This window comes from Emys orbicularis, chromosome 1, assembly GCF_028017835.1.
Source record: "Emys orbicularis isolate rEmyOrb1 chromosome 1, rEmyOrb1.hap1, whole genome shotgun sequence".
NCBI classification, from domain to species: Eukaryota; Metazoa; Chordata; order Testudines; family Emydidae; genus Emys; species Emys orbicularis.
Window position 1 is genome coordinate 337681067 of NC_088683.1, and position 25863 is coordinate 337706929.

The 25863-nt window shown below is 45.8% G+C and overlaps 1 protein-coding gene across 1 annotated transcript in view; it reads left to right on the forward strand.

Annotated features, from left to right (window-relative positions):
• Window positions 1–4854, forward strand: part of TRPC6 (transient receptor potential cation channel subfamily C member 6) — a 169881-nt gene extending 165027 nt beyond the window's left edge. The window contains exons 11-12 of the mRNA XM_065412375.1: window positions 620–695; window positions 4703–4854. Coding sequence (XP_065268447.1) covers window positions 620–695; window positions 4703–4854 — 228 coding nt within the window. The remainder of the gene's footprint in view (window positions 1–619; window positions 696–4702) is intronic.
• Window positions 4855–25863: the final 21009 nt, after the last annotated feature.

Below are 25863 nucleotides of genomic sequence, written 5' to 3' on the forward strand. Positions count from 1 at the left end.
TTCCTGAGCTAAAACACCAGGTGTGTTTAGGCAACATCAGACTCATAAACCAGTATACTTGGTCTAGCTACTAGAGGTAGACAAAAGTCACATTGGATTAGGATGGGGCTCAGTTACACCACATTAAATGTTAGAACCCAGCGCTTCAGGGAATTTTTTCAGTCTTGAGTTTGGAAGCATATATAATTTAGTGTAATGTAAAATTATACTGAAACAATACATTTATTGCAAAGTTATTTAATAATTAGCACTGATTAAGGGTCAGGTCCTTAGCTGGTGTAAATCAGCCCCATAGAGTCTGGTTTTGCTGCATCATTTTTTAATTGCAAATAAAATTTAATAATTAGTAAGATGTGTCCACTTTTGTCATCTTGCATATATACATATACTGGAAAATTAATTTTCAGATCAATAGTCTAGATGAAAGCAGAGACTGTCATGTTTCTTTTATACATAATAGGCCTTTAATCCTGGCAAATGCCATGGACTGGAGGAGTTAAATGCAACACTAGATATACAGCAGCAAAATGTTGACTGAGCACGTGCCTTGGAATTTCAGAATCAATGCAAGCAAGTCCAGCTTTGAAAATTATAACTCTTTTCTCTTTCCTCACCCTAGAAGATAATGAAGCGTCTCATTAAAAGATATGTACTGAAAGCTCAGATAGACAAGGAGAGTGATGAAGTCAATGAAGGTGAGTGTAGCATATTGATCACAGTTTCAAAGTTAATCATGGAATCAAAAGAAGCAACTCAAAAAAGATTATGTTAACTTGTTGGAAGAGCATTTCCCAAACTTTTTGAGACAATCACATCTCAAAGTCCTTGGATACATGGCAAAACAAAAATATATCAGAACTAATAGTAAATTATTACCTAATAAAAAGGTATACCGTTAATGTGAGAGATATGTTTCTTGGATCTCTGCTTCCCACACCAGAGATTGGCTTCCTGGCTATAACATAGATATGGCAATATCTTTTATTGGACCAACTTCTGTTGGTAAAAGGGACAAACTTGTGAGCTTCTCAGCGCTCTTCCTCATGTCTAGAGAAGGTAACCAGAATCTGTTAGCTTACTACAAGGTGGGACAGATTAAGTATAAGGGGTTCACATATGTTGTAGGAGACTACTTAAAATGAAGTGGGCAATTAAAGGTTAGAAGGCAGGAGGATGAGTTACAAATTCTTGTAATGAGCCATAAAACTAGTGTGTCTGTTACATCCATGGATTTTGGTATCCAACAGAGTTATGAATTTAAGTTTCCAGGCTTGTCTTTTGAAGGTGTTGTCTAAGTTTCCTTTGAGATGAGGACTGAGAAGTCAGCTATTGAGTGATTGTTTTGTGAACAGTCTTCAACCATGGGTGACAGGATATTTTTGTCTTTTATCATTTTTTTCTGTGTTAGTTCATTTGAGAGCATAGTGATTGTCTTGTTTTATTCACATAGTTGTTTTGGGGGCATTTGATGCACTGAATGAGCTAAATGACATGTTGTGATGGGCATGTGTTGGGCCCATGGATCTTGAAAGTTGTGTTGTGGGCGTTATTGATCATCATAGCAGTGATTATATGTCCGCAGGTTTGGCATTTGTTGTTCTGGAAGGATCTGGTGCCATTTTGAGTTGTGGGGAGTTTACTTCTGATGATGAGCTTGGCAAAGTTGGGGGGTTGTTTGAAGGCCAGAAGAGGGGGTTCACAAAAGATTTCTTTCAAGGCTGGGTCCTAATAAAGTATGGGTTGTAATTGTTTTATGATACCCAATTTGGGTCTAGTGTGGGGTGACAAATCAGGGTGACAACTTGGGGTGTGTGGTCAGTGTTTTGGGGGGGAGTTGTATTAAAGCAGGTTGTTCCGGGGTATTTGAGTGGCCAGTTCCATGACACTATCTGCTTCTCTGGTGGAGTGTCCTTATTTAGTGAAGGTAGTTTTACATGTGATTAAGTGTTAACCCAGACTTTCTCTTCTGAGCAAATTCTGTGGTATCTGAATGCCTGACCGTAGATAACAGATTTCTTGGTGTGTCTGTAGTGGTTGCTGGATCTAGGGGTAAGTGTGTTGCGCCATGGGTTTTTTGTACATAGTCATTTGTAGGGTTACATTGTTGAAGCTGATTGTGATGTCTAGGATGTTGATTTTGGCATGGGAGTGTTCAAGAGTGTTCGATGGATGGGTGGTGAAGTTGTGGTGGAAATCTATAAGGGAGTTTAGGTCACCTGTCCAGAAGATGAAAATATTATCAATGTATCTCAGGTATATCATTGGTTTTGTGGTGCATTTTTCCAGAAGTTCTTCCTCAAGGTGGTCCATGAAGAGTTTGGTGTATTGGGGCGCCATCCTAGTACCTAGCACAGTTTTTAAAAGTATTTGTTGTTAAATGTAAAGTTGTCGTGGATGGTGATGAAATGGATAGGTTTGATGATGGGTTTGGGCTGGATTTCTGAGCATTGTTCATTATCCTGTAGGCATTTGAGGCAGGCAGCGATGCCATCGTGATGAGGGATATTGGTGTATAGGGAGCTGACATCCCTGGTAGCAAAGATGGTGTTCTGGGGGAGGTGGTTAATGCTGTGGAGTTTCAGGAGGGAGTCAGTAGTATCTTGGAGGAAATTGGCCCACTATGTGATGAGTGGTTTGAGGATGGTTTGTATGAGCCCTGATATTGCTTCAGTAAGAGTGCCGTTGCCCACACTGGAAACAACGATGGCTATAACATGTCAAGAGTGTTGCCACTTCTACTAGTAGTTACACATTCCCCAGATCTAGGAATTGTTAAAAATTCTCATGGAGCACCATCATGTTAATTCAGAGATTGTCGTGTGGCCATTTCCCCTTCCATTCTTCATGGTGTGGGTCATGTGTACACTTGTGGCAATGACAGCAATCCCTTATGTGAAAAAGTAATACTGGGAAAGTGTTTAACAGAGTTTAGCTTCTTTTAATGTGATTTAATATATCCAGACAGCTCTCTACATACACTAGCAAGTGTGTTCTGCAGACCACCACACAGAGGAGCTGCCCTCCCTCTCTCATCCTTCGCCATAGATATGCACTGGCTCTGCCTTTCTGTGTGGAATATTGCCCCTGCATGCCTGGCCCCCTGGCCAATTGCATATCTGGCTTATTTGCTCACTAAACCCTGCTCTGTTTCCTTTTCTTTCTGAGTCTATCTTCTGCCTTCTAGACAGGCAGCTGGGAAGTTAAAGTAGAGCTGTGCCTTTGTACTGAAGTGCTTTCCCTGTGGTTCAGCAGGTGATGCAGATTAAGGCTATGGCTACACTACACCTTAAATCGACATAAGTTATGTCAGTCAGGGGTGTGAATAGGCCACCACCCCCTGAGCAACATAACTTATGTCAACTTGAGTGCCGGTGTGGACAGCACTATGTTGGCAGGTGAGCTTCTCCTGCTGACATAGCTACTGCCACTCGCGGGGGCTGGAGCAAGTAAGCTGAGAAGAGAGCTCTCTCCCGTCAGCTTAGAGCGGCTACACGAGAGAGCTTACAGCAGCACAGCTGCATTGGTTCAGCTGCGCCGCTGTAAGCTCTCTCATTTAGCCACAGCCATAGTGAAGTGCAGAAGATCAGCAGTATTCTAGCTCTTCGAGTGCCTGTGCCTGTTTGCCAATGATCAAAACCATGGAAGTAAATATTAGCTTGTCACCGGTTCAGGTGAATCCCAGAAGGGAGGTGGAAAAGGCTGGTTATCACTGTGTCTTTTGGGGACCTACATTGCGACCCCTGCAGGCTTGTTACCCACAGTTTCTAAACTACTGAAATATTAATAGAATTCCAGTGTATTCTTTTAGTTCTGAACCAGGCTTGTCAGTCTTTAGGCAGAAAACACCTATCTTCTAATAAATGGTGTTCATTTTCCTATTTGCCAGCCTGGTTCGAAACTGCTCTTAAACAAGCCTGTTTTCTGATATGATGACACTGGTAGATTATTCATGAACATGCCTTTCTGGGATTGGTTTCAGTAGCGTTAAATCAGGCATGTTACATCAGCAGTTGTGTGCGTTACTTGATGTGTCTCCTTTAAGAAAAAATATTTATTCCAAATTGAGTTAAAATCTGAAGACTGGGCCACCCTTTCCGGCAATAGTACAACCCTTCCCAAGGAATTGCCTCTGGAGAGAGAAAAACTCCATAGGCTTTCCTCGTGGAGGTGCCCCCAATTATTCTGTGGGTTTGCTGCTGTTCTGCCCACAAATTGAGCAGAATCAAGGGAATGTGTGGGAGGAAATGGGCTTCAGATGCCTCTGTGATCCCTGAGACCGCTCCCTGGCAGCCGGCTCTGGCATTTCTAGCACCAATCCACCATGCTCCTTGGCCACTGCTACCTTCAGAGCCTTCATTTAAGAGTGATTCCTCTACATGGAGGACAGGATTCATATACATGGAGCAGACTCTTTCTTTGGGGTTATGATGTGCCCCCTACAACTCCCTTACTCCTCATCCCAGACACCCTTACTCCCAGTCACGTCTCCTCGTGTGGAACCTGACCCCAAAGAGAGCCCCCTCTAAAGACTCAGGAAGAGGCACAGGGTCATGGAGGCAGCGATATTAGACACCTACCTTTCTGGTTGGGCAGAGGAAATCCATGCACGGGATGGTCTGGCACTAAGTTACAGTTATCATCATAACCTTGGTTACACTCTCTTTTTCTTTTGCTTCATAACTTTTAATCTTATCTCTCCTAGGTGAACTGAAGGAAATTAAACAGGACATCTCAAGTCTCCGTTATGAACTTCTTGAGGAAAAATCTCAGAACACAGAAGACCTGGCAGAACTCATTAGAAAACTTGGGGAGAAACTTTTGATTGAGCCCAGAGAGGAAGAAAGGAGGAGTTAACCTAAACATTTAAACAATGAACCAAAAATTCAACAATCCACTTCAAGCCATATTTATCCTCCCTTAATTTTTCAAACTAAGTTCACATTTTTAGAACAGATCAAGAAATGAAATTATTCCAGTTCTTTAACGAAAAACTGCAGTTGGCTAACCCCTTACATCTGTGATTGACAAAAAATGTCATTTGAGAAAAGATATTTATTTATTTTACCCCCTTCCAGAGAAAAAAATAATCTTATATTACTCAATGTGCAATTTTCTTCTTTCCAAATATATCAGCTAAGGCTTGAGTAGACCACGTATTAATGATTAAAACTGTTGGCTCTGTAAATCTAAATTCCTCATATCTTAACCTCTTATTATATTTTCTATAGCCTTTCTATATTCCTTTCCTAAATATACATAAGTATAATTGAATGAAATGGAAGAGAAGAAGGCATATAAGGCCTGGTCTAAAAACACCCCAAATCAAAATCCATTTATTTTTCAAAAGAAAATTTTCCCAAGTAGGGGGGAAAAAGCCTTCCTGCTCAATTTGCAAATAAAATTCAAAGCCATGGAAGTAATTCATTTTGAATATATTTCCTTGTGGAGGTTTGTTGTGACATCATGTGAGCTGCCTCCTTACCACTCATCCCACTATGTTTTCAACAAACCAATCCTGAGCTATCCTTCCAGGAAGCTGGATTCCAGTGGGAGTTACTGCACTGAGAAAAGAACACCTTTCACAAAGTTTTATTGAAAAGCTATTGTTGAGGTCCGAAGCAAAGCCCCCAATCCAAATCCGCCTGAACCTTGGAGAAGTTCTGATCCGTTTCCAGCTTCTGAGCTTCCCCAATTTCTATAATGTCTTGAACCACACCAGCAGCTCTGAACACCCCCAAATTTTAGAGGAGTTTGCATCTGGATCATTTTGTTGGTTGACATTTCCATCTAGGAAGGACCAAACCAAACTCTAAATGCTAACCTCTCTGAGTTCTTGGAAGCTTTTGCATCTGGATATGAAAATTTTCAAAGTTTAAATAATTTGTTTAAATAACGGGGTTTTATCTGGGCCTATTTCTAGTAAAAAGAAAATCATAGTTTGACAGTAATAGCTTTTGAATAAACTTTGTGGAGCATGTTTTTTTTGTACAAAGTAACAGAATCTAAACATCTCCATCTCCTCCTTTTATACTGGAGTTTTAAAAAAAAGTCATTGCCCAGGAAATTTGTTACAGATTATGGTTTTTAGTGTCTAACTGAGTGAGCTGAAAGATAATGTTGTTGGTCAAATCATAATTATTTTGGAAGGGGGATAAACTATAAGTACATGGTGGGGGTGGGGCTTCTGTCTTTTCTGGAGTGTAATCCAAGTTATTATTAAGGTAGCATTCATAGAGTACATCCACTTTGATCCATAGAAGTTCTGTGATTCTGTGCAACTTCTTAGCCTTACCAGCTCAGCTAGTAATGAAGAGTGTGGGACAAACTATGTAGTGCAGGTCTCAGACTCAATGAACTCAGGGTTTAGAAACTTTAAAGGGCCTCTCTCAGGGAGGAGAAGGAAAAAGAGTTTTTCAGAGGTGCCAGAACAGTGTCATTATAATTATGCATGAAACCACTGTGGCTAAGGGTGGGGAAAACTATGGCACCCACAATGGCCACCCTTAACCTTAATCACTTGCCTTAGATAATTAAAAACCATGATCTCTTTATCTGCTGTATTCCCTATTGTGAGGATAGGGAGTACTGCAAACACTGAGATGCCCTTATCTATTTGTCTCAGGCTTTACGGCCTACTTTTTACATTGACCAGTGAACCTAAAGCAGTTTTTGACTCCCATTGGAAGTCAATGGGAGTTAGACACTTAGCTCCTTTATGCCCTTTGAAAGTCCCAGCCCATATAGTTAGGCCAAAATTAGACTTTGATTTTGTGTGTCCAACTCAAAGCACTTTGGGCCTGATTTTCAGAGATGTTTAGTGCTTCCCACTCCAGTGGGAGCGCAAAGTGCTCAGCTCCTCTGAAATCAGGCCTAATTTGTCCAGAGCAGGTCCCCCAAAATTAGCAAACTCTTTTGAAAATTTGGCTGCTAGAATCTTTAGATAACAATTGCAACAGCATTATCCTTTTAATATTAGAAACTTCTTGATGACGTTCATTCTAATTTACAATTTGGATCTGTAACATATAATGTTAAATCATGGTTAAACCTTGAAACTGCATAAACCTAATATGAGGAAAATGTTTACTAAATAGATAACAAGGAAAAAAACCAGGTACTATTGAAGTGAATATTTTTATTGCAGAGGTTAAATGAACACTGTAAATATGTTGAAGCCCACATTTTGACTTTCCTTAAAACTGAAGGATCATAATGTACATACTGTATTTCATGAAGATATGCATATGGATTTTTTTTATGCAATGAAGATATTTTTATGTGGTTATTACAAATGGAAGAATTTGTTAAATATATTGAAGCAGTCCAATGCCAAATGTAGTATGACAGACAATATAGTAATTCAAATGAACACCATACCAAATACATTATGAGATAAATTAAAATGTACCAGACACAAAATATCTGTGTGATGCCTTGTCTGAACATGTTGATCACTTTGGCTACTTTTGCTTTACAGACAATGATAATACAAATATGGCTGGAGGCTATAATTCACTAGCAAACAATCACCCATTGTTACCCTGAAAACAGAATGTAAATTTCTCCCAAAGTTTTTCCTCAAAATAGCCTACCTGTTATAACCCATCTTTTCTCCTCAGGTATGGGTCTCCAGGGTAGCTAAGGAATATCTTAGAGTACACTGATGTAGCCTTCCGATAAATGATTGACACAAGCAGTATGCTTTCCAAAACAAAGCACCCTTCATTGGTGTAAACACAAATCCCTAACACAACACCACCCCTTATTGGTGCTATAAAACACAAATCCCTCATAACAAGCTAGAGAGCATCCCAAAACACATTGCCTTATAGTTTGGAGTGGTACTAAGTGGCTGTGCCCCACTTCAGTATGAAGTTGAGTGCATTGGAAACAGTGTTGTGATGTGGTATGCCCTCTGCAGAGCTCTGACAAGGAAATATTAGCAAAAGTAAGCAAAGCAACTGCCAATCAAGCCTATGAGCAGAATATGTAAGGAGAGAATGTAAGAACCAGTGGCCGTCTCATCAGTTTGTTCGCTTTGCCCATGTGGTCTGTCTATTTAGTCCAGTGAGAGGGAGAAGACCAAGAATAAGAGAAACCAGAGGGAGAACATCTAAGAACAGTTAAACTCGGCTTTCATTGACAAAACAGTGGAGGTGTACATACTACAATGCTCTTCCCACTGACAAAACTTGACTGCTTTGCCGACAAAATAAAATCACCTTGACGAGAGGCATAGAGGTTTTTGCAACAAAGTTAGATTGACAAAGTGTCAGTGTAGAACTGCACTTGGTTATGTCACCATAAATGGCCTCCAAGAGGTGTCCCACAATGCCCATCCTGATCGCTCTGGTCAGCAGTTCGCATTCCGCTGCCCTGCACCCAGGTACACAAGCATCTGCCCCGCCCCCTTTAAAGGACCAGGAATTTTTGAATTCTACTTCCTAGTTACTCGGCATAGAGAGCTCACATCGCATCTTCACAGCTGGCCATGGCAGCCTCATGCAGCAAATGTTCTCCTGCTTGGAGCACACCACAGTTGTTGGATCTGCTGGGTCTGTGGGGAGAGAGGCTGTGTAGTCCCAGCACCACTCCAGCCATAGGCACTTTGATACCTACGGTCAGATTTCTTGTGGCATGTTGGATAAGGGCTATGAGCGGGACATGAATCAGTGCCATGCGAAGATAAAGGAGCTGAGCAGGCATACCAGAAGGCAAGGAAGTCAAACCATTGCTCTGGTGCTGCACTGAAGACCTACCGCTTCTGTAAGGAGCTGGATGCCATCCTCGGTGGCGACCCCACCTCCACCACCAAAAACCCCATGAATACTTTGGGAGGGCTGGAGACAGCGGCCAGCAGACTTGACCCTGAGGATGAAGTGGTGGATGAGGAAGTGGAGTTGGAGGATAAGATGGGACAGGCAACAGGGTCGTCTGAAACGGTGGCAAGCCAGGACCTCTTCTCGACCCCAGAGGGGTCAAGCTAGTCCAATCACTCTGTCAGTGGTGCACGTGATGCAAGAGAGGGGAGCTCTAGTAAGTGCTCATTTTGATTTGATACTGCTTGGTTACATGAGGTAGAGCTGTCCTTTGCTTTGCTATATGCTAGAAGTGGGTTGAGGGATAGGAATGTACAAGACTAGCTGTGTTTGCATCGGTTTCACATTCCCTCTGATGCAGCTATGCAGTGGGGGCTCTGTGGAACAGTTTGTTAATGCACACCAAGCTTTAACAGGAATCCTCCAGAGAGATCGCTAGGAAACTTTCCTGGAGGTACTCACCAATCTTCTGCCGAAGGTTCTTTGGCAGAGCTGCTTTGTTCTTTCCCCCATTGTGAGAAACTTTCTGCACACTAATTGGCAATCACTTGTGCAGGGACGAAACTGGCACGTAGGCAAGCAGCATAGGGACCAGGTCTGAAGATGCACGAATGCAGGAGATGCACCCTTGCATCCTTGCTTACCCTCAGGAGTGAGATAATGGCTTCAATGACCCTGTGGAAAATGGTGGCAGAATTTACAATATTGTCCCTCGTCATTTGAAGTGATCCCCTTAAAAAAACACCAAGACCCTTTGCCCCATTTTGAGCACACACACATACCCCAGCCAAACTCATCATATTTAGTGACCACGCCGCGCTGTGTGCTTGCCAAGGGACAGTGAGAAAAAGGTGTATTTTACTATTATGATTCGATTCTGTGAGTGCACTAACAATCATGCTTCTGTTTCTTGTGCTTCTGCAGGTGTGGCTTTCAGGGGGACCCCCTACACACCAGCAGAGCACCTCAACCAGACAAGGAAGCTACTGAGGAGGAGCAAGGATGAGGGATGTGTTCCAATCCTCTGATGCCGTAGAACAAGAACACAGGGCATGCAGAAAGAGACAGTTAATGAAAATTTAAAACTCTATAGGCATGAGAGGAAGCAGGGCCAGGAACTAATTTCAGTAGGCCAGGAGTGGATGATAAAAGTGATCGAGGAGCAAACAGAGATGCTGAAGTCCCTAATTGTGCTGCAGGCAGAACATGTGTGCTCATCCCCCCGTAGCCCATACAGAACTGCTTTACATGCCCTTCCCAAGCTCCTTTCACACATTCCTTGCATCTTCCCAGCCAGTCGTAGTACTCCATTCACTCCACTCCTTCGGACCTCTTTGCAAATGATAGCCGGAGTTCCACACAGCTATGAGAGCCCCCATTGGGAGAGTGGCCTTCTCAGTGTTATGTCCCTTTCAACAATGCATTTTCTTTGTGTTGTTTGTTGCTATTTAATAAACAGATACGCTCTGAAAGATAATCAGTCTTTATTTGTCTCCTACACATGGTGGTTGCTGCTGGAATTAATACACAGTGGCAATTGGCACATCTGCAAACGACAAATCACGGTCAGGAAGCAATCATCAAAATTTTCATGCAATGCAGCAAGTTAACAAAGCATGGCAGAATGCTTTCCAGAAAGACACATTACTGGTGCTCATTGTAAATATGGTACCTCAAAGCCTCCCTGATTCGAAACCCTCCCCCCCGCCCCCATTGTGGCCTTCTAATAGCCCTGGTATCTGGCTGCTCAAAATCAGACAGCTGGTGATCCACCGCCGTGCTCCACCCTGGGGAAACTTTTCACCCTTAGCCTCACAAATATTATGCTGTGCACAGCAAGCTGCTATGACCACGGGAATATTTTCCTCATTTAGGTCTAATCTGACATAAAGGCAGCGCCAGCATGCTTTTAATCTGCCAAACAAATATTCAACAATCATTCTGCACCTGCTCAGCCTATTGTTGAAGCGCTCCTTGCTGCATCCAGGTTTCCCATGTAAGACTTCATGATCCATGGGAGTAAGGGGTAGAGTGGATCTCACAGGATCACTATGGGCATTTCAACATCCCCCATTGGAATATTCTGGTCTGGAAAGGAAGTCCCTGCTTGCAGTTTTCTGTATAGGCCAGTGTTCCTGAAGATGCGTGCATCATGCACCTTCCCTGACTACCCCACGTTGATGTCAGTGAAATGACCCCAGTAATCCACAAGCACCTGCAATAACTTAGAGACGTGCCCCTTTCTATTGATGTATTGTGTTGCAAGATGGTCTGGGGATAAAATTGGAATATGCATGCATCTATTGCCCTGCCACAGTTAGGGAATCTCATTGCCGCAAAGCCATCCACTATGTCACACACATTGCCAAGAGTCACAGTCGTTTGTAGCAGGATGCGATTAATGGCTCTACACACTTGCATTACCGCAGCCCCAATGGTTGAATTCCCAACTCCAATCTGATTTGCGACCGACTAGTAGCAGTCTGGAATCACTAGCTTCCACACAGTGATCGCCACACGCTTCTCCACCAAGAAGGCAGTGCTCATTTTGGTGTCCCTGCCCCACAGTGCTGGGGCGAGCTCTGCACACAGTTCCAGGAAGGTGGCTTTACACTTCTGAAGGTTCTGCAGTCATTGCTCCTCATCCCAGACCTGCATAACAATGCGATACCACCACTCAGTGCTTGTTTCCCAAGCCCAATAGCGATGGTCTACTGTGTGCAGTTGCTCTGTGAATGCCTAAAATAATCTGGTGTTGTTTCTTTCCATAGCACACAGCAGGGCAGGCACCATGGATTCCTCTTCAGATTTGAAGCTCATGATATACTAAATGATCAGCCGCATTGTGTTCATAACACTGACCACAACAGTAGAGAGCTGTGCAGGATTCAATCTTTCAGACAGAGATGGCGGGTGCACAGTAAACAGGGGCTGTTGAAAAATGGCACGAAAGATAGTCGAAAGACCATGGACTGAAGAGACAGAAAAAACTGCATCATGGGACATTGAGCATGCACCCATGATGCACTGCAATCCATTCCACCTTCCCACAACTCCTAGCTGCAGAAGGTGATGAGTTGCACAGTGGGATAGATACCAACAGAGGATTGCTCTCGCTGTCAACCCTAGAGCACCAACTGTGGATGCATCCCGCCGACAAAAAGAGCATTATGTGAACATGCACAAGCGATGTAATTATAGCAGCTCATGATCATCAGCATAACTTGAGTCAACTTAACTCTGTAGTGTAGACATAGCCTAAGAGCAGCAAACAAATCTTCAATATTAGGCAGTGGCTCCTGGTTTTCACATAAAGCTGGTTCAGCCTGCCACCTTGTGTTTCTAAGTGAACGTCTTTTCTTTTCTTTTTTATTATTTGCCTACTTTTTCTTATTGTTCAGGCTGTGGGTGCATTTTACACCCGTGGGATAGAAGCTCCTCAGCACCACTGTTATATTTGGACCCAGCAGAGACAAAGAGAGACACAAGGGGAGTTGATTTCAACACAGCTATCTGCTGTGGTGACTTTATTGTTCTAGAAACAAATATGAACAAATGGAATTGAAGCTCTGCTCTGAGCACAAAGTGGCCAACCATATAAAGGGGCAGGACATCACAGTTACGTCACTCACCTGGGATGTGGGAGAACTGTTCTCAGACTGGCCTCATTTGGAACAGGGACTTTGAACTTGAGTCCCCTCTCTCCCACGAGTACCCTAACCACCAGGATTTGGGGTATTTTGGGGTGGAGCTCTCAATCTCTCCGGTTGAAGCTGTTCGACTTTGTACAAATAATTACATAAAGAGATGGATTCTGTATCCCAGTGATTAGAGCGCTCACCTGGGATATGAGACTCAAGTTCCTTCTCCAAATCAGGCAGAGCAACAATTTGAAAACAGATGAGTGCCCTAACCACTTGGCTATTGGCTGCTAAGAGAGGGGTTTCTCTTTTGTTTTTCATGAGAAAGAGCTGACCTGGCTTAGGCACCTAACTCCAGAGAGGATTCACATCCATGATCCCTGAGCAAACCCTAACAACCTTTGAGGGATAAGGCTAAGGCCTTGTCCCTTTTCTCAGAAGTTCTGACTTGGCTAACTTGGATAGCTCCCATCTCAGAGTGCTGGCTTCTGTGAATCCCATTCTTAGGTGCATACCTCTCTTCCATGCATTGTATAGGGAGCCTGGATGCCTGACTCAGAGCAGTGAATTCTACTGGGTAGCAGGGCATCTATTAGTTAGGAGTTGCCACGCTCAGTGTGGCAACTCCTAAATCCCTTTGTGGCTCTAGCTCCACACAACAGAACACATGCCCAAAATACAGTGCAGCAGTGCAGGCCAGCCCAAACCCTTTTGTTGGGGGTCCTGAGTAGGGCCATCCCAGGAGGGGACAGCATTATGATTTAGCACATCTCCCATGGAGGCTCCACAAGAACATTTGTTCTGGAGTCCCAGCCAGCATTAAAAACTACTCTTCTGGCAGAACTGCTGTATGTAGAGAGCAGTGAAAATCCACTTCAGCTGCCGCTCTCCCAAGGGTGAAAGAGGGAGAAAATTACTCTCCTTGAACCCAAGGAGAGTTTATGTAGTCAGTAGTTCATGGTTGGTGAGCCAGGATCTTGAATGTAAAAAAGTATTAATTGGCGCTACCAATTGGCATACTGAATTTTAGCTCACCGCAGCTTAAAATATCTTCAATATTAAGCACTCCCAACCAGCATTTACAGTATACAGGGAGATCCCAGCAGAACTTTAACTAGAGCAGCTGTATCATATAATTTCACTAAGTGCACATTCTTGCACCTTTATGTATTGTCCCAGCTGACAGTTTAGCTAAATGAAATTTTGCATTTACATCTCACAGATTTCCCTGAAGCTTAAAATTTGTAGCTGGATGTTGTAATTAAGACATCGTAGACCATATGATGTGCCAGCATGCCGATACACAACACAAGAGAAATCTTCTGTATGTGTAAAATTGCTCATTTTCCATTTTAATATTTAATGTATTTTTAATTCACTAGAAAATACCCAATTGAATAATATTTCTTGCTCATAAATGGTCCTGCTTAATTTTTAACTGGGCCTGTGGAAAACATAACTGACAAATTAGAAAGTTTTTCATCTGGAAAAACACTTCCACTGAAGGAGATCAGACCCAAAAGGCAGCTAGTGTGAGGCTAAGGCATGGATTACACTTAAAAAGCCAAGCCAAGTTGATCAGGGGTGTGAAAAAAAATAGGCAGCAGGTTTAAAACAAACAAAAGGAAGTATTTCTTCACACAACACACAGTCAACCTGTGGAACTCTTCGCCAGAGGATGTTGTGAAGGCCAAGACTATAACAGGGTTCAAAAAAGAACTAGATAAGTTCATAGAGGATAGGTCCATCAATGGCTATTAGCCAGGATGGGCAGCAACGGTGTCCCTAGCCCAGGGGTGGGCAAACTATGGCCTGCGGGATGGATCCGGCCCCTCAGGGCTTTGGATCCCGCCTACGGGATTGCCACCCCTGTGGCGCCGCAGGCCCCGCGCCGCTCCAGGAAGCGGCCGGCGTCACAACCCACACCCCTCCTGCACCCCAACCCCCTGCCCTGAGCCCCCTCCTGCATGCTGTACCCCCTCCTGCACCACAACCCCCTTCCCTGAGCCCCCTCGTATACCCCACACCCGTCCTCTGCCCCAACCCCTTGTCCTGAGCCCCTTCCTGCACACCGCACCCCCTCCCACAGCCCGCACTCTCTCCCGCACACCAACCCCCTGCCCCAGCCCTACATTCATGGCCTTGCATACAGTTTCCCCACCCAGATGTGGCCCCAGGCCAAAAAGTTTGCCCACCCCTGCCCTAGCCTCTGTTTGCCAGAAGCTGGGAATGGGCAATGTGGATAGATCACTTGATGATTACCTGTTCTGGTCATTCCCTCTGGGGCACCTGGCATTGGCCACTGTCAGAAGACAGGATAGTGGGCTAGATGGACCTTTGGTCTGACCCAGTATGGCCGTTCTTATGACACAGCTACATCCCCAGTGTAGATGCAGCTACATCAACAGGAGCATGGTTCCGTAAATATAGCTAACTTTGTTCAGGGAGATGGTGTTCCTAGACCAGGGGTGGGCAAACTTTTTGGCCTGAGGGCCACATCGGGTTTCTGAAATTGTATGGAGGGCTGGTTAGGGGAGGCTGTGCCTTCCCAAACAGCCAGGTGTGGCCCGGCCCCCTGCCCCCTATCTGCCCCCCCTGCTTCTTGCCCCCTGACGGCTCCCCCGGGACTCCTGCCCCATCCAACCCTCCCCTGTTCCCTGTCCCCTTACGGGCCCCCCGGGACCCCTACCCCATCCACCCCTCCCTGTCCCCTGACCGCCCCTGGAACCTCTGCCCCTGACTGCCCCCCGCTGCCCCATCCAACCCCCCCCTCCTTCCTGACTGTCCCCCTGGGACCCCTACCCCCATTCAAACCCCCAGTTCCCCACCCTCTGACTGCCCCAACCCCTATCCACACCCCCGACCCTTGACCACCACCCCGAACTCCCCTGCCCTCTATCCACCCCCCCTTAACGTGCTGCCTGGAGCACCGGTGGCTGGCGGCGCTACAGCCGCACCGTCCAGAGCACCAGAACAGGCAGCCGCGCTGCCCAGCTGGAGCCAGCCACGTCACCGCGCAGTACAGAGCACTGGGTCAGGCCGCGGCTCTGCAGCTGCGCTGCCCGGCAAGAGCTCACAGCCTGCCACCCAGAGCATTGCACTGATGGTGTAGTGAGCTGAGGCCAGGGCCGGCTCCAGGCACCAGCCGACCAAGCATGTGCTTTGGGCGGCACCTTGGGGCAGGGCGGCACTTCGGGTTTTTATTTATTTATTTTTTGGTTGTCGGGGCAGCGCTGGAGGTTTTTTTTTTTTGTTTCCGCGGCGCTGGGGGGGGTTGAGCTTCGGGCGGCACGGCGCTCGAGGGGGGGGCTTGGCGCGGTGCTGGGGGGGCAGCGCTCGGAGCGGCATGGCGCTCGGAGGCGGGGCGGCGCTCGGAGGCGGGGCGGTGCTCGGAGCAGCACGGCGCTTGGAGGGAGGGTGGGGGCTTCGGGCGGCACTCGGAGGGGGGGCGGGGGCTTCGGGCGACGCGGCGCTGGAGGGGCGGGGGCTTCGGGCGATGCTCAGAGGGGGGCAGGGGCTTGGCACGGCGCTTGGAGGGGGGCGGGGGCTTGCGCGGCGCTTGGAGGAGCGGGGGCGTGTGCGGCGCTCGGAGGGGGGGCGGGGGCTTCGGGCGACGCGGCACTTGGAGGGGGGCGGGGGCTTCGGGCGGCGTGGCACTTGGAGGGGGCGGGGATTTCGGCGGCGCAGCACTGGGGGGGAGGGGTGTTCCGTGGCACGGCACTAGGGGGGGCTACGGCGGGTCGGCGCTCTTCTTTTTTGCCTGGGGCGGCAAAAAAGTTAGAGCCGGCCCTGGCTGAGGCTGCGGGGGAGGAGAAACAGTCGGGTGCTAGCCTCCCAGGCCAGGAGCTCAGGGGCCGGGCAGGAGGGTCCCAGGGGCTGGATGTGGCCCAAGGGCCGTAGTTTGCCCACCTCTGTCCTAGACCAACGAAAAACCCCTTTCCATCGGTGTAGGCTGCATCTACACTATGTGGTACCATACAGTCTCTGTAGTGTAGGCACAGTCTGAAAGACAATCTTGATTTCCCATAAAAATGGAAGGTATATGTTCATTAAAGGATCAGTACCTTATAGTGACTACAGCCTAACAAATGGTACCTTGTAGCGACCATAACCTGCTCCTGATTAGCTAAATAGAAATAATAGAACTGGAAGGGACCTCGAGAGGTCATCTAGTCCTTTAGTAGTGAACTGAGACTATTTTGTGTTCTTGTTCCCATCATTGTAAACCACAACAGATTCTTGGTTCTTTTCCTAGTCTTGTTACCCTATTTTGTTTTGTTTTTTGTTTTTTTCATGATCCCCAAGTACAATTATTGCAATGCCTTATATCTCCAGTCAATTGTATTTTAGTAGCATCATGTTTTGCTTTAACCTTTTCAATATTTGGTGATTCAGTTGCTTGACATTTTTTCTTCGCTCCCTCTTTAATCAACGGGGAGCAAATCAAAATAACTGAAAAAAGTCAAATTGTACATTTGCTACTATATTTCCTTGGATAATCATTACTGTTAATAGTAATATTTTAGGGTTAGTGTCAGGGCCGGCTCCAGGGTTTTTGCCGCCCCAAGCGGCGGGGGGGGGGGGGGAGAAGCTGTGATCGCGATCGGCGGCAGCTCCACCGTGCTGCTTTCTTGTTCGGTAGCAGGTCCTTCCTTCGGAGAGGGACCGAAGGACCCGCTGCCGAATTGCCACCGAAGAGCTGGACGTGCCGCCCCTTCCCCGTGGCCGCCCCAAGCACCTGCTTGCTGCGCTGGTGCCTGGAGCCGGCCCTGGTTAGGGTTAGGGTTAGTACACAATGTACTTTGAGTGACAGTTTGTTTTGTCACCACAAGTCAGTGGGATAGTGTGCTTGGGATAGTGCTACCACTTACATTTTTACCCCTGTCTAGGAGCCAAACCCAAAAAGACCAGCAGTACATCTGAGCCCCACCAATGGGAAGCCATGCTGGAGTCCAGCCAAAACTAGTTTTGAAAGAAGCCAGATTCACAGCTAATTTGAAGAATAAATTTGCTATGCAGGCAACCAAATACTTGGGATTCCTGGTAGGGCAAGGGGAAAATTCTATGCCTCCTAGATAAAGAGGAGTCACTAAAGAAAACCGTAGTTCCCTGAACAAAAACAATGTGTAATCCGTTCAAGGACTAGGGAGCTTGTAGCGGGGTGGACACCCGCTCCTTCCCTGAGGGGTTTGGAACAGCCCTGGGAGAAGGCTGGGGCAGGGAAGGCTGAGCTGATTTGGGGGAAGTGGCTGCAGCTGGGGCCACGCCCCAAACAGACTCAGCTGGCCCCATAAAGGCTGGGAGCCAGGAGCTCAGACAGAGTCTCTCTCTGGGTGCAGAGAGAGAAGGGCCTGGCTGCAGGGAGTGAAGACAGAGTACTTGAGTGGAGCAGGGCTGGGGAGCTCCAGCCTGGAAAGCCCCAGGCTGTGGCCTAGTATTAGGCCAAGTATTAGGTACTGGGGGTTGCAGAGGGCAACCCAGGTGTAGGCCAAGGCAGCAGGTCCAAACCCTCCTTGCCAATGATGAGTAGGCTGATACTGCAGTCTGCCCCAGGCGTGGGGCTAGATAATGACTGGCAGTAGCCTGATACTGAGGCAAGGTGGGGTTAGTGGGTGAGGGTTCCCCTGGGAGGGGAGACCCAGCGTGTGTGGGTATTGCCACGGGGCAGCACCCAGAGCAAGGGGCACCAAGGTCCTGGGAGGGACACGGGGGCCAGTGCAGACGACAAGGCGGGTCACCGGCCTGCAGAGGGTGCTCCGGAGGCTGGATTGAGCTGATTCCCTGGAGTAACCAGCAGGAGGCGTTGCAGGGGTGAGTCTGACCCCTTACAGAGCTATTACAGGTGCTTCCTACTATGTCATCCTGGCCATTCCCTTAATAGAAGTCATGAGAGAGAGAGAGAGAACTCCAAAACAGGTCCACTAGATGACATACTGCGACAGAATCCCTTTCATGAATGTCTATGTGATGTCAGGCCGATGCAGCAGCACCCTGTGCTTCAGAGCATTGGCTTCACACAGGCCTTCACACTTCAAGTGGTGCTTCAGACATGGGCATAGGCCTAGATCTTTCATAATTACTTATACCCAATATTATACTTATGCTGAATGCTCTTTCCTAGAGAAACTCAATATGCCATCACTTTGAAGGAGTGTCTACTGACCCAGTGGGCTATAACAAACCTCAAATACTACTTTTAGGGAAACCATTTGTCTCTTATAAATTATGCCCCACTGCACTGGCTTCATACTGATCTGGTATCACTGTCTTCAGTTGCTGCACTGGCTGAGGACCAAGCACCTAAATGATGATTCCTTTTCTCTGTGTCTGGGTAAGATACCTGACCATCAGCAGAACCCTGGTCTAAGGGAGGAGGTACGTGATAGGCAGGGGACCTTGTGGCCATTGTACTAACCACCACCCATGCCCCAACTCTTCTTTAATGAAAGGAGGCAATATCTGCCAGGAGAGTGGGAAGCTAGGACCCAGAGGAGTTCCCTCTGGAGCTCAAGGGAAGGAGGCAGGACAGCTGCTCCCAATCTTTTAAAAAAGCAACTGAAAAGACAGCTGCTTCCTAGGAAGGCTGCTGCTGTTAGGGGAAACCTACTTTCAACTCCCTCAGGAATGGCTACAAAACTATGTATTTCTGTTGGCTTATTTTGCATGGTGAACTCTGATTGAAAAAGTAACCCAAGGCACTGGAGAGGCTCTACTGCATTTACTCTGAAATAAATAGCAGGAAAGAGGTAAGCTTTCGTTTTTGTTTTTTTCTATGCTAAAATGGGTCTCCTATTTGGAGGAATAGATTTGGAACTGGGCTTGGTTACATCAAGCATAATGTAAATAGGCATGTGCTTCTCTACTAAATGTTGCTACTTCATTTCTGACCGGTAACCCCTCTGTTAATCTAGTAATGATAAAGGAAAGGGGAAAAATAGAGATAAATAAAAGGGAAGTTACTGAGCTTCTTACATGGTTTGGTTTGGGTTTTTTTAATATTTGGTTCTGGTAAGAGCTCATCTCAGTTTAACTGAAACAAACATGTCCTAATCTATCAATTTAAATGTCTGTAAATCCATTATAGGGTCAGGAACCAGTATAGCGCTATGCCAACTGCTTAGCAAGCCACCAGTCTGTCATAGTTGGCTTTCCCCAGTATAGGAAATATTAGGAAGCTCAGGTGATGACTATAAGTGGATCCATAGGACCAACACCATTGGAAGACAAGTGGTAGTGAAATCAGTCTTATATGGCCTTTCATAGCCTAGTCAATCTGCATTTTCTGGCAGGTTAATCATAATTAGATTAGTTTCATTTGGGCACCTAGCAGCAGAGAAGTAGCTCTAGATTTTTGCAGACCATAAACTAAATATATCTGCCCAATCCCTTCTATGGAGTTACATCAAGTATGAATTTGACCTCCTGTGTTTGTTTGATTTACACCCAGACAATTTAAATTAAGTTTTATTGTATGACTAGACATTAGCGATGGAGTGTCCACCCCACACAAGGCCTGAAGGAGTTAAGGTGGCAAGGTGGGCCAATTAACTGCCTAGGCTGCACCTGGAGGAGGATCCAGGGAGCAAGAACTAATTAGAGATGAGGCTCAGCTGGATAGGAATGGAAAAGGCCTGTATGAAGCCCAGTAGCTGAGAGCAGCTGGGGGTTGCAGAGAAGTAGTCTGCAGTCACTCCCTGGGTGAAGGGAGGTGTGTTTGGGACTATAGAGGGGGACTGGGACTGGAAGGAGGGAGTTTGGTCTGGCAAACCTGAAAGACTCAGGGGAAAAGCAGCAAGGTATATAATAGTGCGAACCTTGGCTGCTGTGCGGAGGGTCCAGGAGCTAGAACCTGGAGTAGAGGGCAGGCCTGAGTTCCCTTGCCAGCCACTGGGGAAGTGGCACAGATCAGGCAGTGGAGAGCGGACTGCCTGGGATAATTTGCCCTACAAAACTTTGATACCCCAAAAGGGGCCAACTGTAGTGACCTGGCAGCAGGGCTAAGTCAAAGAGAAAGCTGCAGCTCCTGGAGTGGGAGGGGTTGCAGGGTGAGAGGATGACAGATAGAGAGACCGCCAGAGAAGGGCACAGCACCTGGAAGGAGCCAATCCCCAGAGCGGCCAAGACGAGGTCCCCGTAACAGTGAGTGAACCCATGACAATTACCTTGCTAGATACTCCATGCTATCTTAAATCTTTAAATGTTTATCCAGTGTAACTTGGTGCTCAATATGTTCAGGTGTGAAAACTACCTGGAAGAAACACTCTTCAAAAGGAATCTACTATATTTAAGGGCCTATTTATCAATGAAGGAGGGGAACTTTTTCCTGGGGGGGGGGGGGAGTTGAAATCTGGGCTGGATTAAGGCACAGGCGCTCTCGTTCTGTACAGTTGTTCCTAGAAAGGGATCGTCAAGTGCCTAAGTCCCATTTTTAGGCACCACTGCAAACCACTAAACTCCGTTGCCACCAAACCCTGTAGGCACCTAAACTTGCTCAGTGCCTAAGTTTCCGCAGCAAAAGTCCCCTAGGCTCCCATGTGCCTGTATCTGAGCATGTGCCCTATTGCTTCACTCTAGATATGCAGCCATCTTTCTCCCACCTAAGAATCAGAGCAATTCATGAAGCAGGGGAATACAGGCATTCTGCTGTTTAAGTCACATGAGGGCCTGATTTGGTGAGTGTACTCAAGGGCCACCTAGATCTACACAAAACAGATGTGAGGGAGGAGGATCTCCCTTATACCTTTAGCCTAGTGGTTAAAGCACACACCTAAGATGTGGGAGACCCCAGTTCAATTTTCTCCTCTTCTGGAGAAGGTGAAAAGATTTGAACAGGGGTCTGCCATCGCTCAAGGGCGTGCTCCATCCCACTGGACTATAGTGTATTCTGCTGTGGAGCTTTCTCCGTGTCTCTTATTGAAGTTGTTTCACTTTAATTAAAAAATTGAGGCCAGAGAAAGGGTTAAAATGACACTCTAGCTTAGTGGCTAGGGCACTCACCTGAGAGGCATCAGATCACCATTCACGTACCTTCTCATAAGGTAGAGGGGGGAACATGAACCAGTGATCTCCAACATTCTTGGTGAGTTCTCTAGCCACTGGGCTACAGGTTATATGAAGTTGCGTCTTCTTCTCCGCATAGATCTAGTGAGCCTCTGAGCCCACCTCCTAGATCAGGTCCCACATGTGAGTTAGGTGAAGGAGCATCTATCTTCCCCCAATTTGTGAATCAGTAGCAGAGATAAGTACCTAAGTTTGGGCTGCAGGGCTTCAGCACCTATCTCTGGAAAGGAGTGGGGCTTAGTACACACTCCTCTCATCGGTATCTCCCGTTGGCTAGGATAGGCATCTTCCCGTCTAGCATGTTGGCTTTGTGGATCTCATTCTAAGGTGCACGTCTCTCCCCATTCATTGTAAAGGGAGCTGAGGTGCCTAACTCGGGCTACAAAATCAGTGTTGTTCCTTGTGATTTTTATAGGGACCTAAAAGTTAGGTCATTGTGATGCTCAGTATTGCAATGCCTAAATCCATTTGTGAATCCAGGCCCTCGCTTTCAGAGTAATTTCAAAATTTCCACTTTCGTGTTTTTTCTAAAGTTTCCAGCATGAACTGTTGTGAAGGAAAGCTCAGAAATGTACACTAAGGGCAGTCAACGAAGTAAGGTCTGCCTGAATCGTCAGACAGCCTAAAATAGCACCTCTGAGTGGTATGAACTGCCCTATGCATTTCAATGGAGAATTAACTTCAAAACCCACTGCTTTGGGGGTACTTTTCCACCACCACCCTATCAAAGGACTGGGGGGGGGGGGCAGGAGAAGATGACAATGGTTACCAGTGGTGAATTAAGGCCAATAGTCTTGACAAAACATTTCTGTGAAAAACCTCACCAAGACCTCCAAATTTTAGATGCATATACTGTCAAGAAATAAGAGACTGGAATGAAGGGTAACAAGAAAACATCCTACAAATACACGAGAAGCAAGAGGAAGATCAAGGACAGGGTAGGCCCATTACTCAATGGGGGGGGAGGGGAAACAATAACAGAAAATATGGAAATGGCAGAAGTGCTAAATGACTGTCTTGTTTCAGTTTTCACCAAAAAGTTTAGTAGCAATTAGACATCTAACATAGTGAATGTTAGTGAAATGAGGTTGATCAGAGGCTAAATTAGGGAAAGAATGAATTAAATTACTTAGACAAGTTAGATGTCTTTAAGTCACCAGGGCCTGATGAAATACATCCTAGAACACTCAAGGAACTGACTGAGGAGATATTGGAGCCAGGGCTTTGGAGCGGAGCCTGGAGCTGGAGCGTGGAGCAGCTCCGGAGCAGTGGAGCTGCAGGTTTTTGCCAGGAGCTGGAGCACAGCTCCAAAGCCCTGATTGGAGCCATTAGCAACTACCTTCGAAAAGTCATGAAAGATGGGAGAGATTCTAGTGGATTGGAAAAGGGCAAATATAGTGCCATCCTATAAAAAGAGGAATAAGAACAACCCTGAGAATTACAGACCAGTCAGCTTAACTTCAGTACCTGGAAAAATAATGGAGCAAATAATTAAGCACTCAGTTTGCAAACACCTAGAAGAAGATAAGGTGACAAGTAACAGTCAGCATGGATTTGTCAAGAACAAATTCTGTCAAACCAACCTAATTGCTTTCTTTGACAGGGTAACAAGCCTTGTGGATAGGTGGGAAAATGGTAGATGTGGAATATCTTGACTTTAGTAAGACTTTTGATACTGTCTCACATGACGTTCATAAACAAACTAGGGAAATACAATCTGAATGGAGCTACTATAAGGTGGGTGCATAACTGGTTGGAAAACTGTTCCCAGAGAGTAGTTATCAGTGGCTCACAGTTAAGCTGGAAGAGCATATCAAATGGGGTCCTCCAGGGATCAATTCTGGTCTGGTTCTGTTCAATATCTTCTTCATGACTTCGTTAATGGCATAGAGAATACACTTATAAAGTTTGTGGATAACAAGCTGGGAGGGGTTGCAAGTGCTTTGGAGGATAGGATTAAAATTCAAAATGATCTGGACAAACTGGAGAACTGGCCTGAAGTAAATAGGATGAAATTCAATAAGGACAAATGCAAAGTACTCCACTTAGGGAGGAACAATAAGTTGCACAAATACTAAATGGGAAATGACTGCCTAAGAAGGAGTACTGCGGATAGGGATCTGGGGGTCATAGTGGATCACAAGCTAAATATGAGTCAACAGTGTAACACTGCTGGGTTTTTTTTTTAAACAAACTTCATTCTGAGTGTTGTAAGCAAGACACAAGAAGTAATTCTTCTGCTCTACTCCACACTGATTAGTCCTCAACTGGAGTATTGTGTCCAGTTCTAGGTGCCACATTTCAGGAAAGATGTGGGCAAATTGGAGAAAGTCCAGAGAAGCGCAACAAAAATGATTAAAGGTCTAGAAAACATGACCTATGTGGGAAGATTGAAAAAACTGAGTTTGTTTAGTCGGGAGAAGAGAAGACTGAGAGGGGACATAAGTTTTCAAGTACATAAAAGGTTGTTATAAGGAGGGGGGAGGTAATTTTTTCTCATTAACCTCTGAGAATAGTACAAGAAGTAATGGGCTTAAATTGCAGCAAAGGTGGTTTAGGTTGGACATTAGGAAGAACTTCCTGCCAGGGTGATTAAGTACTGGAATAAATTGTTCAGGCAGTTGTGGAATCTCCATCAATGGAGATTTTTAAGAGCAGGTTAGACAAACACCTGTCAGGGATGGTCTAGATAATACTTAGTCCTGCTATGACCACAAGGGACTGGACTAGATGGCCTCTTATGGTCCCTTCCAGTTCTACGATTCTATGACTTTGGAACATACAAGGTTAGCATATTGTCACAAATTATTCTCCAGTTAATTCAGAATGGCTATACAATTATTCTCTACTACTTTGCTCTTCAGTAATAACTTCCATATATATTCCACTGAAGAGTGTATGCTTTCTGCTCAGTCTTCCCTCCAAAAAGTCTACATTTAATGGAAATTAGTTATGTAAATACATAAAATATAGTTTTCTTCCCAATAAAGCAAATATTGTAACAATTTTTCTTTGTTTCTATCCCTCTGCCTCTACCATCTCCATAAGTAACTTGGTTGCAATAACACTTTCCTGCAACAATGCCCTGTCACTGTCAACATAACCTCTTAATGCCATGACCAGAGGCCTGAATTAACTTCTCTAGTTGGTTGGTAGAGATATTGATTGAGCAATGGTTACTTTATAACCTGATTATCTTTGCACAGTACATTTATCAATGGCATTATAAAACAGATTAGGTACAGCTGATACCACAAACTTTGCTATGGAAAAAGAATAAAGAGCTCTTTCGCTGAGCAAACTAAATGCTGGGCATTTGGAGTGAGATCCTCACCCTCGATCTATCTCCCTTACAATGTAAAAGGGCTGAAGTTTTGTGAAGTGACCCTGAAAGCCCAGGTTCTTGCTGTGTGAGGATTTACCCAGCACAGACACTGCAAAAAGAGCTATACGGATGCCTCCCAAAGACCCCCTTTCAAGCCCTGGTGTAGGGGACATAATGGAGGTGGGGCTAGGGATGGGAAGGGCATGCTGGGGACAGGACCATAACATAGAGTGCGGTAGAGATTCCAGGCAGCACTGCAGCCCATATGGCAGCCTGGGGAGGCAGCCATAACTTTAAAAGACCTCTGGGGCTGTATAAATTACACTAGGGAACTCTCCAGTCCCTGGAACAGCCTAGGATGGAGAAGGCACAAAAGTGGCTTAACTCTCCCTGTCAACTCTTCGCTCTGGGCTGCAGCTCTCAGACGTACAGCACAGCATCTCATCCCCTGTGTGCTGGGCTCTTTTGAAAATCTAGCCCTCTGGGCCTGATTCAGATTTTACTTGCACTAGCTTTACAGGGGTGAAACACCACTGACTTCAGTGGAACTGCTCCTGATTTAAACCGGCCTATGTTGGATCAGGTCAGCCCCACCATTTGATGATTATTTTGCTGCTCTCATCACTCTATTCTTGGTAATGTGAACTCTGTCATCTTGTGACCACCGGCACATAAGTTACCTACCACCTCCCGTTTTGCTTTCTGTCTGCGGCAGTGATGCTGAATGGTCAGGAGACAATACTTTGTCCAAACCAAGATGGTTATTTTCAAGGAATGAGTTGAGGTTTATGACCTGTTTGTGGGCAGTTTTTATGTCAGATATCCAGCCAGAAGTTCTGAATGGTTTTTGCTTCTCTCTGGTATGAGCCAACAGCAATTACTTTGGTGCTAGGGTACTTGGGTTTTTAAGGGCACGGCTACAGTAGAGAGCTTATAGCGGTGCACCAATACAACACTGTTGCTGTAAGCTCCCTAATGTAGCTGCTCTAAGCTGACGGCGAGAGCTCTCCCATCGTCT